At 39.9% G+C, this 19,498-nt stretch overlaps 2 protein-coding genes across 6 annotated transcripts in view; one reads left to right on the top strand and one right to left on the bottom strand.

Moving 5' to 3' along the window:
- Positions 1 to 19,498, bottom strand: part of LOC307037339 (ras-related protein Rab-7L1-like) — a 584,338-nt gene that overhangs the window by 228,275 nt on the left and 336,565 nt on the right. The window lies entirely within an intron of this gene.
- npbwr2b (neuropeptides B/W receptor 2b) lies at positions 13,424 to 18,477 on the top strand. The gene is made up of 2 exons (XM_079677469.1): positions 13,424 to 13,513; positions 13,853 to 18,477. The coding sequence occupies exon 2, from the start codon at positions 14,679 to 14,681 to the stop codon at positions 15,693 to 15,695; it is 1,017 nt and encodes a 338-aa protein (XP_079533595.1). The 5' UTR covers positions 13,424 to 13,513; positions 13,853 to 14,678; the 3' UTR covers positions 15,696 to 18,477.

The following is a 19,498-nucleotide window of genomic DNA, read 5'->3' as shown; positions in this document are numbered from 1 at the left end:
TTGCAACATAGGTAGTCCAAATGTTTGGAAATGCATGTGTGTATAATAAGAAGATGAATCCACGAGGATATCCATCCAGGACTTATGATCCAGGACCACAGCCACGACTCAAGATCCAGGACTCGCAATCCATGACACAGGACCGCAGGATCATCCATGACTCCGGATCCCGGCGTATATAGACACCAAAAAGAAAGAAATTTGGGGAAGCTGGGTTAATCGGAACATGAGAGTACACAGGTATAGACAGAGAGAAGGAAGAAGTAAGATGCCCCCCGACAAACTAAGCCTATATCAGCAAAACTAGGGGCTGAATCTAATCAGCCCTAACTATAAGCTTTATCAAAAAGGAAGGTCTTAAGCACACTCTTAAAAACGGATAGGGTGTCTGCCGTCCGAACACAAACTGGAAGCTGATTCCACAAAAGTGGAGCTTGATAAGAAAAGGCTCTGGCTCCCATTGTACTTTTAGAGACTCTAGGAACAACCAACAACCCTGCATTCTTGGAACGCAATGCCCTAGTAGGACAATAGGGTATAATGAGTTCTTTAAGGTAAGATGGCGCCTGCCCATTAAGGGCTTTGTAGGCGAGAAGAATAATTTTAAATTCTATCCTGTGTTCTATAGGGAGCCAGTGTAAGGCAGCCAGAACAGGAGTAATGTGGTCCCTTTTCCTAACTCTGGTTAGTACACGAGCTGCAGCATTTTGAATCAGCTGAAGCGACTTGACTGACTTCTTGGTACACCCTGATAATAAGGAGTTACAATAATCCAGCCTTGAAGTAACAAATGCATGGACTAGTTTCTCTGCATCGTTTTGAGGCAAGATATGCCTGATTTTTGCAATGTTACGTAGATGGAAGTAGGCGGTCCTTGAAATTGATTTTATGTGGGTGTTAAAGGATAAATCCTGATCAAATATAACACCAAGATTCCTTACAGTCTCACTGGAGGCCAAATTAATGCCATCCATAGTTAATATATCTTTAGATAATTTGTTTCGTAGATTCTTCGGGCCAAGTATAATAACTTTAACATCAAAAAATGTAAGGTCATCCACGTTTTTAAGTCCTTGAGGCAGTCTTGAATTTTATTTAGATGATTAATTTCATCAGGCTTGATTGATAAATATAGTTGAGTATCATCCGCATAACAATGAAAGTTTACAGAATGATTCCTTATAATATTGCCTAACGGAAGCATATATAGGGTGAACAAAATAGGTCCAAGCACTGAGCCCTGTGGCACTCCATGGCTAACTTTGGTTTGCATGGAAGATTCATCGTTGACACGTACAAACTGAGAGCGTTCAGATAGATAGGACCTAAACCAGCCTAAAGCAGTTCCCTGTATGCCAACTAAGTGCTCTAGTCTTTGCAATAGGATATCATGGTCGATAGTATCAAATGCAGCACTAAGATCGAGCAAGACAAGAATAGAGACAAGTCCCTTGTCTGAGGCTATTAGAATGTCATTTGTGACTTTAACCAGAGCTGTCTCTGTGCTATGTTGTGTTCTAAAGCCAGACTGAAAATCTTCAAATAAATCATAGTTTTTTAAGTAATCACACAGCTGTTTTGCGACCGCTTTCTCAAGAATTTTTGAGAGGAACGGAAGATTAGAAATAGGTCTATAGTTGGCTGAAACCTCTGGATCGAGGTTGTGCTTTTTAAGAAGCGGTTTTATCACTGCTACTTTGAATGATTGTGGAACATAGCCTGATAATAAAGACATATTCATAATATTTAATAAAGAAGTGCTAATTAATGGAAAAACTTCTTTTAACAGCTTAGTTGGAATCGGGTCTAAGATACACGTTGATGGTTTAGAAGAGAGAATCATTGAATTTAATTGTTCAAGGTTTATGGCTGAAAAGCATTCTAGTTTACTATCTAGTGTAATATTAGAACTTACGTTTCCGGGAGCTGTTGATAACACTATACTGGTCAAAGGCAAGAGGTCATTGATTTTGTTTCTAAGAGTAACAATTTTATCGTTAAAAAAGCACATAAAATCATTACTACTGAGTGCTATGGGAATAGAAGGCTCAGTCGAGCTGTGGCTCTCTGTCAGCCTGGCTACAGTGCTGAAAAGAAATCTTGCATTATTCTTATTCTCATCTATTAATGAAGAGTAGTATGCTGCTCTCGCTTTACGCAGTGCTTTCTTATATTCATTGAGAGTAATATGCCAAATTAAACGAGATTCTTCAAGTTTAGTGGAACGCCATATCCTTTCAAGTTGTCTCGACTTTTGCTTTATTTTGCGGGTTTCGGCATTATGCCATGGAGCTAATCTATGTTGTTTTATTTTCTTCTTTTTCAAAGGAGCAACAGAGTCTAATTTTATTCGCAGCGCATCTGTAGCACTATCAACAACATGATCAATTTGGGGTGGTGTACATTTTGTATAAGTTTCCTCCCCTACATGCAGACATGCTATCGAGTTAAGTATTGGTGGAATCTCTTCCTTAAATTTGGCTATAGCACTAACAGATAAGTTTCTGCTGCAGGAGCTTTTGGCTAATGCTTTGTAGTCTAGTAAAAGTACTTCAAAAGTTACTAAGAAATGGTCGGATAAAGCAGGATTATGCGGTTCGACTAATAGTTGCTCAATTTCAATACTATAAGTCAGAACAAGGTCAAGAGTGTGATTATAGCAGTGGGTTGGTTTATTTACACTCTGACAGAAACCAACAGAATCTAATATAGAGTTAAATGCAACAGTAAGGCTATTTTTATCATCGTCAACATGAATATTAAAGTCACCTACGATAATTACTTTATCTGTTTTAAGTACCAAAGCTGATAAAAACTCAGAGAATTCTGATAAGAATTCTGAATAAGGACCTGGTGCACGGTACACTGTAACAAATAAGATTGGCTGCAAAGTTTTCCAGGTCGGATGCGTAAGACTGAAAATGAGGCTTTCAAAGGAGGTATAATTAAATTTTTGTTTAGTATTGATAAGTAAACTTGAGTCAAAGATTGCTGCAACTCCACCTCCTCGGCCCGTGCCTCGGGCAATATGAGTATTGATATGGCTGGGTGGAGTGGCCTCATTTATGCTGACATATTCTTCATGTCTCAACCAAGTTTCAGTGAGACAGCATATATCAATATTATAATCTGATATTAAATCATTTACCAGTATTGCTTTAGATGCTAGAGATCTTATGTTTAAGAGACCACATTTAATCTTCCTGTTTTGTTGCACTGTAGTAGTTGTTACATTTACTTTTATTAGGTTATTATGTATGACACCTCTATTAGGTTTTACCTTAAATTGTCCTTGGGCAGACACACACACCGTTAATATTGGGTATTTTATTGGGGTCGGGATTCCTATGGATGACTGCCTAGGAGAGAGCGCAGAGAAGCGTGTAAGACTGCGACTCTGCCTCCTGGTCTCAACTCCAGTTTGTCATGGATTAAGTCCACAGAGCCCTGAAATGTTTGCCGAAATGAGATTTGCACCTTCCAAAGTAGGATGAATGCCGTCTCTCTTAATCAGACCAGGTTTTCCCCAGAAGGCTGTCCAATTATTCACGAAGCCCACATTGTTTGCTGGGCACCACCAAGACAACCAGCGCTGAAATGATGACATGCGGCTATACATGTCATCATTGATCAGATTGGGGAGGGGACCAGAGAAGATTACGGTGTCCGACATTGTTTTAGCATAACTACACACCGACGCCACATTAAGTTTGGTGCATTCTGATTGGCGTAAACGAACATCATTACCACCGACGTGAATAACAATCCTACTGTATTTACGTTTATTTTTAGCCAGCAGTCTAAGATGCGGCTCAACGTCGCCCGCTCTGGCCCCCGGAATGCATGTGACTGTGGACGCTTCGGTCTCTAAATTCACGTGTCTCATAATAGAGCTACCAATAACCAGAGTTGGCTTCTCAGCGGGTGTCTCGCTGAGTGGGGAATATCTGTTAGATACGTGAACGGGTTGGTGGGGACCTGCGGGTTTCGCGTTATGCCCCTTCTGAACAGTCACCCATTCTCCCTGCTGCTCGGGAGTTGCCGGGGGACGGCTAAGAGGAGCTACCTTTTGCCGGTCCGCACCGGCTAACATGGGCGTTACTGTAGCTGAGTTATTTTCTAAGATGCGGAGCCGGGCTTCTATGGCTATGATTCCCGCCTCCAACCTAACAACTATACTACATTTAACACATGTATCGGTACCAGTAAAGGAGGTAGGGGAGTAACCAAACATGAGACAGTTAGAGCAGGAAATAGCACCCGAGGGTGGGGAAAGAGCCATGGCTAGCTATCAAGCTAAAGTAGCTACCGTTAGCAAACCCGAAAAGAGTGTAGGCAACTGTGGAGTTACAGTCGCTAAGAGAAGGAGAGTTTGTGAGTGCTTAAGCTGTAGTAACGTGTGATTACAACGTCAGGCAGTTACCGTGATCAAGAGTTTTAAAACGATCGATTAAGTTAAGATAGTAAGCTATCAGCAACAGAACAGGCACACGGGATACCCGGAGATGACAACAACAACAACCGGAAGTTACAACATGCTTACCGCAATAGTGGTCCGTGTAGAAACAATTCAATGTTTAACGTGACTTTTCCAAATGTAGTGAGGAATAATGGGTAAACATACAGATCTGTTATTGTTAAATAGAACTCCTCGGGTAAACCCAAGATCTATTTATCTTTCATCAGAAACTTGTCAGTGGTCACAAATGGTCACTTTAGCTCCTTGACTAAAACTGAAAACTCAAACTGAAAATGTTGTTGAACTTCAGTTCAAAGTGTGGAAGACAGGGTCAAAGAAGGTAACCCATATCTTTGTCCGGAGATAAAACTTGAGTTCCTCTGTGATTTGTTATCATGGATCCATGGAGGTTATGCCCAGGAATGCAATCGCCAAAAACTATGCTGCCTAAATGTAGAAACGTTTCTGGAACCATTTTTAGAAGTTTTGTAGATAGTGAATCATTTCTGAGTGCAGATAAATGTTCCATAACCCAGAGAGGAAGTCGTTAAGCTGTCATTTAGCGTGACATATGATATTTGTGCGTAGTTGTCCTCTGCAGTGAGTTGGGTCTTTGATCAGAATCTTTTCCTCAGTCTGAATGAATAGACATACTGTATGTGCGAGCATATACAGAAAGGGCTTATCTGCTTGTCTGCTTCAAAGACTTTTAAGGGGTGTCTTGTGTAGTGGTAACATTTTGCAGGAAGTTTTGGTCACTTCCATCCACAACACAATTGTTTAATGAAAAAGTAATTTTTTCATTTAGTCCTGTGTCTTACTCTATTGCACTTGTCAACATTACTCATCATTAGATGGACAGCTAAATAAATCGACTGAAATTAATGCGACAGAATCAATCACATGCGGACCCTCCCCACGTATAATATTAGTGCTGGGAAAACGTTGTCACTTGTAGAAACTCAATCTAAAGATCCATCTTACTGCTGTGGCTGAGCCGTCAACGATTATCATTTTTAATAAATTGACAGGCTGTGGAAGTTTCCTGGGCTGAAACGCTTCTCAGCAGGAATATTTATTTATCAGAAAATGTAGTCAAAAGTGTTGATAATCAGTCTTCCATCCTTGATATTTCTCTATCACCTCAATTTCTCTCAGCCCTTCATCTCCTCTTCAGTATCCCTCCATCTTTTCCTTTTTTCAGCTGCAGCTAATATTCCCTCCTTTTTAACCTACTGATCCATATCTCCATGTCCCAATCAAACTGTTTCACCAGTGTTCATTCTCATGTGTTTGCTTAAGCAGCACAATCATTTGCTTCTATCCATTTGATCAAGAGCGCTGTATTACCTCAAATCTTGTATCGACTGTTTTTCCCAGCATGTCTACTTAAAACAAAATGAAAAATCTAAATAATAAAAAAAAGCTAACACTCTGCTCACTTTTTCTCTTGCGTTGCTGCTTTGACCTCTGCCCCTCAGCAGAAAGTAAATTGCTGCCAGGCTAAATTGAATTCGAACACACATAAATAACCAGCACTTAAAGAACGTGTGTGTGTGTGTGTGTGTGTGTGTGTGTGTGTGTGTGTGTGTGTGTGTGTGTGTGTGTGTGTGTGTGTGTGTGTGTGTGTGTGTGTGTGTGTGTGTGTGTGTGTGTGTGTGTGTGTGTGTGTGTGTGTGTGTGTGTGTGTGTGTGTGTGTGTGGATGCCTTATTCTGAGCACTTAGCACCTGAAACTTGCCGCCACTGCCATGTGAAATAATGCTCAACCAGACGCATCACACATAAATCTTACAGACACTTTGCTCATACAGTATACACGTTAATCATAGCCTTAAGGAACAATTCTATCTGTGTTGCAGGCACACTCTCCTCAATTCTTCACACTCACATTTACTGACCAGTCCCTATAGATTGCATCCAGATTTCTTTAAAATCTAACAAATTAGGGGGATAATGGTTAGCTTTATTATGCTTACTTTTAGAACAAGCCCTGTCTCACTGTATCTTAAGGCTAAGAAGATAAAGTGTCATCCTATATATCACAGCTTCAATTGAATCATTGCTGCACAACACAAAAACACACAGTCACTTAGCAATCAACACATAAAGTTAGGTTCAGATGTTTATTAAGCATTTAAGAGTAGGTAATCATTCCTACCTAATCTAAGAGGGACACATTTTCGTTAAAAAGCAACAAAAGGATGCATTGTCCTCGATAAATCTTCCCCCAACCTGAAGCTTTTGGCAACAATACAAATGTAGCTTCGCTGCAGTGTTACAGTAAGTGAAACTTGCATCAATGTCATGAATGAATGAAGTCTAACATCTGCCTTCCTGTTTAACATTGGGACTATTAATAATACATTTGATTTCTATAGCGCTTTTCTTGAACCCAAAGAGGCTTTACATTTGGGAGGGAGGGTAGACAAACAAAACAAAACCAAAACCAAAGAGAAACAAAGAAACAAAACAAAACAGAAAAGCAGTCAGGACGAAGTTGGTTGAGAGGAGGAGGGGGGGGGGGGCTTATGGATACATAGTTGAAGAGGTGGGCTTTGAGGCGGGACTGGAACAGGGTGAGGAACTCAGACTCACGGAGGTGTTGGGGGAGGGAGTTCCAGAGCTTCGGGGCTGCAACAGAGAAGGCTCTATCCCCGAAGCTCCGGAGTTTGGCCTTGGGGGTGGAAAGCCAACCGGCTGAGGTGGATCTGTGGGACCGGGGTGGTTGGTAGAGGATGAGGAGGTCAGTGAGGTAGGGGATGTTAGAGGATGTCATTTGTATAATTGTAGTGCGTTTTCAAATACCCGATGTGTAACGGCTCAGCAGAAAACACAGGTTAAAACCCACATGTACGATTCAAAGAAAATAAATACACACATTTAAGGTCAGGCAACAACTCTAAAGCAAAGGAAAAGCAGGTAAATGGTCATAGGGTGTGTAATAGGGTGTCCAACAAGGTCAGATAGGGAGAAGGAACAGAAAGCTGGAGTGCTAAGACCTAAGTTCAATTACCATTCTGCCAGAGTATGGGCTGGTATATATGCAGCAGGACTGATGGGAGGAGTGGGAGCAGGTGTGCAGGTACTGTAGGTGGGGGGGGAAAGAGGTCACTGCCCTCTTTACAGGCGACTTCTGAGCAACCAACAACAAGACACAATGCATTTTATTTGAGACGATTGCATTGCAAAGAGAGGCCTATAAGAAGCCAATCCAAACGCTGATGGTATTATTGTGCAATCACCATTTACAAAACAAAGAAATATGTAATCAATTGCCAATTTAGAAAAGAGATTACAGTGATATTCACTGGATGGAAAATGCTGATAATTCCAATTTTACTGTAAAGTGATCTAAATTCTGAGCTAGGAGTCATATCCTTAAGAAGAGTAGTACTTAGTGATTGGTGGCCAGGCCAGACTTTGATAAAAAAAAAGATATCAGTCTCCGTAACTTGCGGACGTGCTCGTGTGGACTCATAGCTGAATATGAGCAGCTGTTATATCTCAGCACCCAGCAACACATAAAGGTTTCCTGGCTTTTGATTGGAAGGATCTCAGTGATCGTTTAGCAACCATATCTTTGTCACTTTTTTTGTTATTGGTTTTTCTTTCATCCAATAATCAGAAGCTAGTTTATGGGGCAATTGCCAGGAATGTAACCTTTTATTAGGCTTTTAGCTGCCATTTATTGAAGTGTTGGGCCTTTACTGGTTGTACTAAAGTCATCAAGTTGAGTGTTTTATACTCAGTTGGGGGGGAGGATGAAGCTGGGACTGTTTCCTCTGCTAAGCATACTGGAGTCTGATCCATCCTCACTGGCCCACCTGTGTGTCTGTGTCAGGATGTTTTTGTTCTCTGGACATCTCCCTGTGTGCTTAAGGATTACAGAGGGGTTATTATCGGAAACCAGAATGGTCTGTTCTTTGAGGAGGGATTTGGTCTGCTTGACGTTACACTGCATGATGTGAAAGGGACAGGTGTGTGCCATCATTTTGAAAAACAACAGGGAGTTAGTCACCGTTGTTTGGCTAGTTTATCATCCGCTTATCATCATGGACAGCAGTTTGGCAGAAGGTGCAGCAACAGTAGATAAGGCAAACTGTCTTATGGAGATTATTTTTTTAAACCGTTAACGTTTGTGTGAAAAAGTCACAACTCAATCAAATTTCGACCTCACATAGGACATGTATATTTTAGAGTAAGTAGCCTAAATGTACTGAGGATTTAATAATCTCTGACAACCATCACAATTAAATGTACTTAAACCAAATAGATAAACACATTCCAAACTCGGTAACTGTCACGTTTTTTAAGTTTTCTTCAGTATCAAAGTAATTCAGAGATAGTTTGAAACAAGTATTTTGCAAACAAGCAACCCCAAATCATGAATAATTAAGATAAAGACAAATTCATGAGTATACTTATCACTCTATATCACAATGTATCAAAACTCTGAATGCAACTTCAACACAAACTTCTGACAAGGAGGTCAAGGATTTTTTTTAGGATTAGAGATTTTTTTGACACATTTCTGTTCATAAATTGAACACCACAACTTGACCCTATTGGTTGTTGGTTTGAGGCAAAAATATCCCAGGTACCAAAATCAGGGCATCAGCAAATATGAGGATACCACAAGGAGATAATGTATGGTGTTTATACCCTACTCTTCCCTGTTCACACACACACACACACACACACACACACACACACACACACACACACACACACACACACACACACACACACACACACACACACACACACACACACACACACACACACACACACACACACACACACACACACACACACACACACACACACACACACACACACACACACACACACACACAGGTGAGTGTATTATCTGACCATGAAAGTGAAGTCCATGTCCATCCATCAGCTGTTTTTGACAGGGCTTTTAAGAATACGAACACCTTCCAGTGTGACCTGTCAGCGGCTTCAACTCAACACATAAAACATATTTCCTTTCGGCTCAGCACTTTCACATGTATCTTTCCTACAGCTATTGAACGTATTCTCCCATAAATATCTAATGCTCTACAGACCTGTGGTAACCACGCAGTCAGAAGAAACACTTTTTTAGAGTAAGCAATCCAATTACAGCAGAAGCAGTTTATGAGGCGGAGTCAAGGATGGATTCATGGTTCTTCCAGGTGCTTGGGTCTCCTGGAACACTCCAAAGTCATTGAGGTTATGAAGTGGAAAGTCCGAATTGCTTGTTGCTGTGAATGGGTTTTAGGCTGCCTGCTGCCATGGACTCAAACGCTCCTGTCTTCCTGAACAGATTCAGCGGGGATATAAAATGGGCAGTTAATTTTTGAGCCCAAGCATAACATGAACTGTCTACTAACGACAAAGCAAGGCAGACACAGTAATATTCAAATTACTGATTATTTTCAGGTTGATAGAATGTATGTTGTGCCTGTAATGGGACATGTTTACATAGTTTAATGTTAAAAAAGTGTTTTTTGAACATTAAAGCATGTAAACATGTCACAGTTGAAGCAACACATGCACATCGGACTTTTAGCTGCACTGCTCCCAGACTCTGGAACTCCCTCCCCCCGCACATCCGACAGTCAGACACAATCACCATATTCAAATCCAAATTAAAAACCCACCTGTTCAAATCTGCCTACTCACTGTAGTGCTCCCCATTATATGTTTCATTTGTGTCCACTTGACTGTCTCCTCCATGATTTCCTGTTTGTGTTTTTATCATGTCCTTTTGCCTATTAGCGTTTTCTTTCTTTTTTTAACAAATTGTACGGTGTCCTTGGGTGTCATGAAAGGCGCCTAAAAATAAAATGTATTATTATTATTATTATTATTATTATTATTATTATATAAACCTAGGAATAAGCAGGATATGTCCTCTTTAATGCTTTATTTTGCAACCTTTTCTGAACTTTCAAGCAACACAAAAGTAAAGCCACAGATCAGTGATATTAGGGCTTGGCTTGTTTGCTCTCCATGTATAAGTGCACGTGTTGGAGTGTTGTGTTAAATGATGTGTGAACCCAAAGACTCTTTGGTTTGTCTCCTGCCTGGTAAAGGTCGTGTTTGTGTTATTGATCGATATGTCACTGCATCAATGTCACCCTCCAGACCACTTCCTGCCGCACAAAAGCAATTAATTGATCTTGACCATGTCTGTCTGGTATCATTGATCATTACACCAATTAGCTGGATTTAAACTTGTACGACACAGTGGCATTATCAATGTTACTTAATTCAAAGTCATTATGCATTACTATGCCCCAGACAATAATATAACTGGTTTATGTTTTATTCAAGTTAGCTGACTGCCTGGTACTGTATTACACTTTAAGATCCATCACATACTGCTGCGTAAATCACAATGACTCCCTTGATATAAAAAAAAACCACAAAAGGTTTCTTCATTGTCACCTACGAGGAATGTTTGGTTGACGCTCAGCACTTGAGGGAAGCTGTTCATGTTTCAGTGCTTCAGTTTGTGTCAGTAAAGAATAAATGATGCTGTCTTGAAGCCATTTAGAAGAATGGAAGAATAAATTGAGTTTCCACATTTGGTACGTAGAAAACAGCAGGGCAAAAAGAACAACAGCGAGTGACAGCAGCAGAGTCGAGAATTCAAATAGTTGGTGAGCTTAAAGCAAAGGTGGTTTTAAAATAAAAGTGTAAATCTCAAATATAGTGCTGAGGCGAGGGATCAAAGTGTCGACTGGCAGCTTATGGGAATGAATCCACTTTAGAAGTGAAGGGGAAAAAAAGATTAAAGAGAAGAGGAAGGTTATAAAGGGGTGTCATAAACCTGAAGGCAGTTGGGACAAGCGATGAGAACAATTATGTTGTTAAAGGATACATACATGTATTTATTTTACAAACATAACTTTAGGGGTTTTGCAAGTTCTGTATCAAATCATTGCATTAAATCATTTTTACATTTTGAAACAGTATAGCCCTACTTCTGTAAATATACAAATGTAAGTTACTGGACATAACATGTGAAAAAATACCTTTAAGTGTGGCCTTAACAACAACAAAAAACGGACGGACAGACAAACACACAGAAACAAACACAGGCTCACGTAAAAAGGCATTCACGCATTTTGAGAAAATGCCATTTTAAAAACAGAAAACTGTCTCAAAATGCTGTTTTCAGAGTTGTTTGTCTTGAAAGGCTTACACTATCTCAGAACCAGCACATACATCTGGGCAATTCAAAGTATGAAAATATGCTCTTCAGATACTGACACAAAGAGATAAAAACAGGAACTGGCGAGATATGAGAAGAAATACTTAGAAAGGTAAAGCACGGGGAGAGAGAGAACACCATGCAGCTCAAAGTGACCTGAAGCATCAATCCCATGATCTCTCATTTTTAGGATATCGGCTAAGAAAATTGAAAGAAGAAGAAAACAGGAGTTGGAATGAGACGTTGCAGTGAGGAAGGATATTTAGTATCTGGCATGTGTGACACATTTTCTTTCAGACAATACAACTCCGACTGTCCATCACACTGTAAAGAGCAAGTCAAAAACTTTCTGGAAATCGACAAGTTAGACAGTTTCTTCCATCTCACATGTCATGGAGGAAGTTTTGGAAGTTTTTGATTTCCACAGAAGATTTCAATGTGTCTCCCTCCAGTCCAACATTTGACTTTGAAAGAACTCAGCCGATGTGATCAAAATGTTCAGTTAAAAACTCTTAGATGGCGCATGAGAAACCGGAAACTTCTTTAAAATTTAATTTCCTCCGGCCGCCGTATAGCTCAATTGATAAGACCGGGGTATAAATAAGGCCTGGTACCATTTGCCATGTTTCATCCCCTCTGTCTCCCGCCTTCACTTATGTCCCTAAAATAATGGCGCCGGAGGCCCCCTTGAAACAGTATAGAATTACCTCAATCCAGCACCATAGCAGTCAAAAAAAATAACAAAGCCCCCCTTTTAAGTCTAAAAAAGTTGATATATTAAAAATATAAATAGAAGATTTAAAAGGTAGACTCAATTTAAAGTGCCACTTTACCAAGTGTGCCCATCATGAGGAGAGCTGCTCCACCTGGGAAAAAGATTGTAGTTTCCTATGCGGCTCTGAAAGGAGTTATCCAAAGTTCGACAAAATAACCCAAACAACGTCATGGTGATGTCATCCCAGGTATTTCCATTTGTGCTTGAGCCATTTAATTTTTTTTAACTGAAAAGCCTGAATTAAGAACAGAAGATGAGGGGTCATTGTTATGGGCACTGTACAAGACAACATCTTTGCATGTATAAGCAGTATGAGCATGAATAAGGATTTCATGTCTTGGTATTTTTGCCTCTGCTGCTTGGACCTTTGACCAATTGTTTGTTTTCTCTTGAGTCCCCCAAAGTACTGATCCCCTCCGACTGCTGAGGAAATATCTAGCTCTTTTTCTAACATAGTGCAGCATTTATCAGCTCAACAGCAAAGACCAAATAATACTTGTTGTGGATGTGCAGGTAGTAATCAGTGGATTTATCAGACTTTCTTTCACTGAAACAGCGATGATGGGCTGCTTAAAATGTGAACCAAAAGATGATGTTGTAAACAAAAAGAGAGAAAGTATATTAAACTAAATTAGTAATTACTTTTTAATTTGAAGGGACACATTAAGGGAACCGTCGTTTTAAACAAGCCATGCTATATCTCAATAAAAAAACACCTGTAATATCTCATTGACGGAGAATAGAGTGGCGACATCCTGCACCATAGCTCAAGTGAAGTCAAAGGACAAACGTACTAAACTGCTCTCCCTTACAAAAGGAGGAAAAAAAGAATTTTACTTTGAGATGATGGACACGGGGATCTCGTGATGACGTCGGTCGGTGGTGCTGCCTTCAGAGAGAGAGAGAGAGAGAGAGAGAGAGAGAGAGAGAGAGAGAGAGAGAGAGAGAGAGAGAGAGAGAGAGAGAGAGAGAGAGAGAGAGAGAGAGTCCCGGGCAGAGGCTGCAGAGCTGCGCGTTTACCTCAGAGGACGGACTGGAGGAGATTGACTTTATCAGGCACACAGACAGAGGTAACTCAATTCACTTTCATATTTGCGAAATACTTTTATTGATAATGTACGCTTTCTATCTATAACTCGTTATTGTGTAGGCTATACATGGCTTTGGATATAAAACCAGTAGATTAACTTTGCCAACAGGGATTTATATCGCGTGACAAAATGTTTCCAATCTCAATAAACAGGAGATTTACCGGTTGTATATATTTTTGTTATGTATTTGATTTAGAAATAAAGGTTGTTGACAGGCGGATAAGCTCCACCTGTTGCCTATCTTAGTACATTCACGATGTGTCCTGCTGTGTTTGAACTGTGTGCGAGGCAAATAATTGATGTCTCTCTTTCGTTCAGATTTTGGGATGCGCAACTCGTGCGTAAAACCTTGGCACTTTCTACGGATCGCGCATGAAGCAACGAGAGGAAGCACCACCGCTTGAAGCAATTCGTATCTATTACCGTGGAAACGTTCAACCTTCATATTCTCATTGTAAATCTTTGGAAACGGGGGAGGAGATATTTAAAGAGGAGGGGAAGGATATCTTGTATGAGGGCAAACGCAACAAAGGCAGACTGAATGTGATGGTCAAGCCGACTTCAGAAGGGAAAAGTGAAGGGGAACACCAGTGGAGATAAAACGATGTGTCAGCACTGGACTTTGAAAATCTACCCTGACACAAAACTGCTGATTTAGGGATCAAGGACACCGAACATCCTCAGTGAATCACAGACCAACTCTGCTAGGGTGAGATTTTCACCAGACATAATCTGACAGGATTTATATTCATGCATAAAATGTCTTTATGTCTGTAAAAGTATGTACAGTGAATCGGAGTGCATGGGAAAAGGTAACATAATTCTTTGATGTTTCTCTCAAACACCCTATTAACTGAAACAACAGTGAAACTATACTGATCCTAAAAGAATTGACTTCTGCTGGGAACTGTTGCTCTACAGACTGATCCTCTACACTGATGTAATTGAGCCTTTGTGTTTGCTGAACTGTGCAAAACTAACTTTTCACGCTCAATACCAAATTACTCATGTATCTTGTGAAAGAGGTGTCTAAAAAAAGGGAAACAAATACACCCATGATCTTTCAAAAAAAGTAATTTGTAATATATTTATAATTGGTTAAAATTGTTTTCACAATGCTCAGAGACTCTTAGTGTTTTCAAACATGGAGAATGTGTCCGTCTCTGGTGGGGCACCCCCAGTCTGCAACGACTCTGTGGATTTCTACTCCCTGACATCCGGGAACAGCACTGACCTGAACTGCACTCTACCTTCAGAGTTTTACTTCTACGCTGACTTTTACGTCATTTTACCGATTATCTACTCTGTGATCTGCGCAGTGGGGCTGACAGGCAACACGGCCGTCATCTACGTGATCCTCAAAGCCCCCAAGATGAAAACAGTGACCAATATGTTCATCCTGAATTTAGCCATCGCCGATGATTTGTTCACTTTGGTGTTGCCGATCAACATAGCCGAACACTTGCTGCACTACTGGCCTTTTGGTGATGTTTTGTGCAAAGTCATCCTCAGCATAGACCACTACAACATTTTCTCCAGTATCTATTTCCTGACTGTCATGAGCATTGACCGCTACCTGGTTGTTTTGGCCACAGTGAGGTCCAAACGCATGCCTTACCGCACCTACCGAGCAGCCAAGATCATCTCACTATGTGTCTGGATCCTCGTTATCCTCATCGTCATGCCTTTCACTGTTTTCGCCGGGGTTTTCGTCAACCCAGACGATGGGAGGAAGAGCTGCGTGCTCAGCTTCCCCAGCCCCGAGAGTTTCTGGTTCAAAGCGAGCCGGATCTACACGCTCATCTTGGGCTTCGCCATTCCGGTTTCCACCATCTGCATCTTATACACCATGATGCTCTACAAGCTGAGGAACATGCGGCTCAACAGCAATGCCAAAGCGCTGGACAAAGCCAAGAAGAAAGTGACCATCATGGTGTTTATCGTCTTGGCTGTGTGCTTGTTCTGCTGGACGCCGTTCCACCTCAGCACCATTGTGGCTCTGACGACAGACCTGAGGACCACGCCACTCCTGATCGGGATCTCCTACTTCATAACCAGCCTGAGCTACGCCAACTCCTGCCTCAACCCGTTCCTCTACGCCTTCCTGGACGACAGCTTCAGGAAAGCCTTCAAGAAAATGCTGGAATGTAGAACGGCCTGAATGTACCATAGTGTGAGAAACGAAACCTGTTGCAGAGATCTACAGAGATGTGCTGAGTTAGGACTGAATGTGATGGAAAAGTCTGATAGCAGAGATTTATGTTCAAATCTAAAATTCACAATGTCTTTTTTTCGCAGATTTGAATTGCTTGGTTTGTTAAAGCTGCACTAGGCAAATATGCACTTTGTTTGCACATGATAGCAACAGGTAGCTATCTTTTGTTTTAAATCACCTGATGAGACACGAAGATTTTATTTATCCGTTCTTTTTTTTGTTTTTACATCATTTGCCTAGTGCAGCCTTTAATGGCTCTGAGAGCACAGTGTGAGAGAGAACATATTTAACTTTATAGAAATGGGCAATATTGTTTGCAATAAGGAATGTTTGACATCCAGGACAAGGTATAGCATTGAAAACAACTTTGAGCTGAATTACCCATCGTCATTGACTACAAGACGGGTCATTAATTCGGATCATTTTAGTTACAATTATGTCAGACATTTTCCATGAGGATATAAACATGTAATTGTGAGGCAGCAAGCCAAGACGTGCATCTGCAAACAGTTGTGACCTTCACTGAACTTCAACCCAACTGAGAACTGAGGATTGCCTCTGAGGGAGGGAACATCTGCTGTGTGGAGAAAATACAGTTCAACACAGTGTCATTGATTTGCATGCTGTCAATCAAATCAACTTCATGAGCATAGTCAGGGTTGGAGGGATGCATGTCAGGCCGTTATTATCCATTGCAAAAAGTTGAGGGAAAAAGTTGATGATAAAAACAACATTTTATGAACTATTGAGAAAGATTATCTGATCATGAATGTAAAAAACGTAATCTGCCTTTAAATGATGCTTTGTTTTGAGTTATATGAAAGCAGATAAATTATACATTTGTAAATTACTAAAGGTTTTAAGGTTCGCAACCAGGTGTACAATTATCATGATCCATTGGCAGAATATGAGCCAGACAATGACATTGGACTCTTTAAATGAGGTCACTGCTTGGACCAACAAGTTAATCATATAAGTAACACCTAACAAAATAAAAAATGCAACTTTACCAATGCTGACACAGTACTGTAGGTCTGCTATTAGACATGGGACAGGAGGGCTATGTCAAATATGATCTGTGCTTCTCATCACATCTGAATTTCCTGTGAGCTTTTGTCGCCCTCTGTTGTCAACAGGGCTGTGTTACGTGAACATGCAGCCGGGCCCTTTTATAGAGCGTGTGGCAAAAATGCCCTTAAGGGGAGTTAAAGTCTTACACAGCTTGTTTCAGTGGTTTACAGTTATTCCTTCTGTTGTCGGATATTATCTGCAATTCAATGAGATTCACAATCAGCATTTATTGCCCATCTCCTTCTAGCGTTCCTGTGTCACAGTTGAAGAGCATGAAGACATTGAAAAAAACATGATGATGATTTACTATGTCAAATCACAACACCAACACAACAAATATACATATACAGCAACATAAACTCATTTTTAATTATTCTACAACATAGTTTAACATAATATAAAGACATGTGGAACATATACATTTGGTTGAGCTGGGTTGCTTAAAATACTTAAATGCTTGTACTTAATGTAATTACACTTATAATGATTTAAAAGTGTTGTTTATCATGTAATATGTGTAGAGCTTTCTCCATGTGCTTGAAAGTTGAAAAAAGAATAATTGCCTGTTCAAATTCACAGGAGAGTTACAACAAATCTTGAGACTTCTGAAAAGTAAGACAGTATTCTGAACAAGAACATATTGAAATCACTTACCCAGAAATGTTTTGCAAATCATGACACACAACTCAGTGTCAGCGTCAGTGTAACTCCTTTCAGACTGATGGCTACAAACCCAGCAAACATCACAAGCTTGCAGCAGCAGCAACTCCTCTGTACTGTGTGTCCTGCTGTAAATGGTTATTTTAAATCACAATTTAATTGTACAATCATAGAAATGTATAGTCAAATATTCTTCACTTTAATATGAAATTTGGTTGAAGATCCTGATTCAATGTATTTTATGCAGCTTGTTATAAAAATGACAAAATATCATGTCATTAAATGTATTTATGAATTTAAACCAATCATTCATGTCTTTCAATACCTGATAATGACTGAATAAATATATAATATATTTTCCCACTGGTATTCATGTATTTTAGATATAAAAGAGTGACATTTGCTTTATTTGAATAATACAATAAATGTGCAAAAAATTGTCCGTTTCACTGACAGGATTTTACCGAGCTGATGTACACATACTTTAATTAAAAAGGTATTACGAATCATCTGTGGTGTTGGTAAATATGAACACACAACTCCCATATTTAAAAAACTCAATCTATTCAAATGTGTTGATATAGTTAAGCTTAAAACAGTACTGATTATGCACAACATTTTCCAATGCCTACTAACATTCAAAAGCAGTTCCAAACCACAGTCATGAAATACCCAACCAGGCATCCTAACTGGTTGTGTAGCAAGTGGAATGGACTTCACCCAGACCTTTCAAGTATTACAAGTCATCAACAATTCAAAACTAAAGTAAAAACAATTATATTTGCAGATTACTCCAGCTAACAGGTATTGGATATTCCCAGTATTGCTTATATATGCATTTGCTTTTTTCTTGCCCTAACTTTCGTTTTATTTATTTGTTCTTTTCCAGTTTTCATTGGTTTTCTTTGTTTCTTTGTACTCTTTAATTTCTATACGTTTTTGACGAAATAAATGCCATTATTATATTGATGCTAATGATGATGCACGGGACGGCTACTCCCCATAAGCTATGCTTCAGCCCTCCCGCTTCTACTAATTTTGTTCATTTGTGTGTATGAATTATACGTTTTTGTTTTTGTATGATTTTAGTAGAATAAAAAAAAATAAAAAAAAATAAAAAGAAACAAATGAGGATATTCTATTGTTATTATCAGTGTGATCAATGGTTTGGGTCAGGGTCACCACAGAGATTTGTTACATGGGCAACCACTTTAGCTATCAGCTGAAGAGCAGCAGGATGGATTAGTGGTAAGAGCTTCTTGTCTGCGAAAGGTCACAGATTCAATCTCGACAACAGCCTGCTGCGTCCGTCATGCAGCGCTGAGCTGTCTAACTGTACCAGGGACATGGTGCAGTGCTGCAGAGTTCTCAAAACAGTTTTATCAGTTTTAACAGAGTCAACATTAATACCTGATAGCTCAATTCAATATGTTCACATACAGTACAGTCTTGGGCATTGTCATTTGTAGTAAAGACCGTGCTCTTAACCCTTCGATGCACGAGTGACTGCACCACTCTTCCATAAGTGAGTCAAAAGGACCAGTATTAGAATAATATGTGTTTTTATGCCATTTTGGTCATTTTGGTTCAGAAAAATGACTTTTTTTTAACATTTTTAAAAATAACGTTTTGAACATATAGATGCAAAGATCTCCGCTATTCTGAGACCCTCACAGTATTCCAGTCCCTTTTCAAAATCCATCTCTTCACCTCTTGTTTATAGCCCAACCCCCATCAATCCATGCCGGTTGATCAAGTTTGATAGTCCCATACCCCCCACCCTAACCTTCCCTTATATTGTAAAGTGATTTTGAGTCCTTGAAAAGCCCTATAAAAATATAATGTATTATTATTATCATTATTATTACTATACTGACAGGTATCAGATCTGGCTGTGTAAAATAAACTTCCTGAGAGGTGTCACTTCTGATGTAGTCTGTGTGGTCTACAGTGAATGTATTCCTGACAGCCACAGGTGATAAGAATCGAAGGTTCCCAATGGATTAAGTGGGTCATTT

This window comes from Notothenia rossii (assembly GCF_949606895.1).
Source record: "Notothenia rossii genome assembly, chromosome: 4".
Classification (NCBI taxonomy): domain Eukaryota; kingdom Metazoa; phylum Chordata; class Actinopteri; order Perciformes; family Nototheniidae; genus Notothenia; species Notothenia rossii.
Note: the sequence above shows the minus strand (reverse complement) of the source record. Positions and strands in the feature narration are given on the sequence as shown.

Coding starts and splice junctions, on each gene's coding strand:
- npbwr2b (XM_079677469.1), top strand. CDS start 14,679: ATGGAGAATGTGTCCGTCTCTGGTGGGGCACCCCCAGTCTGCAACGAC.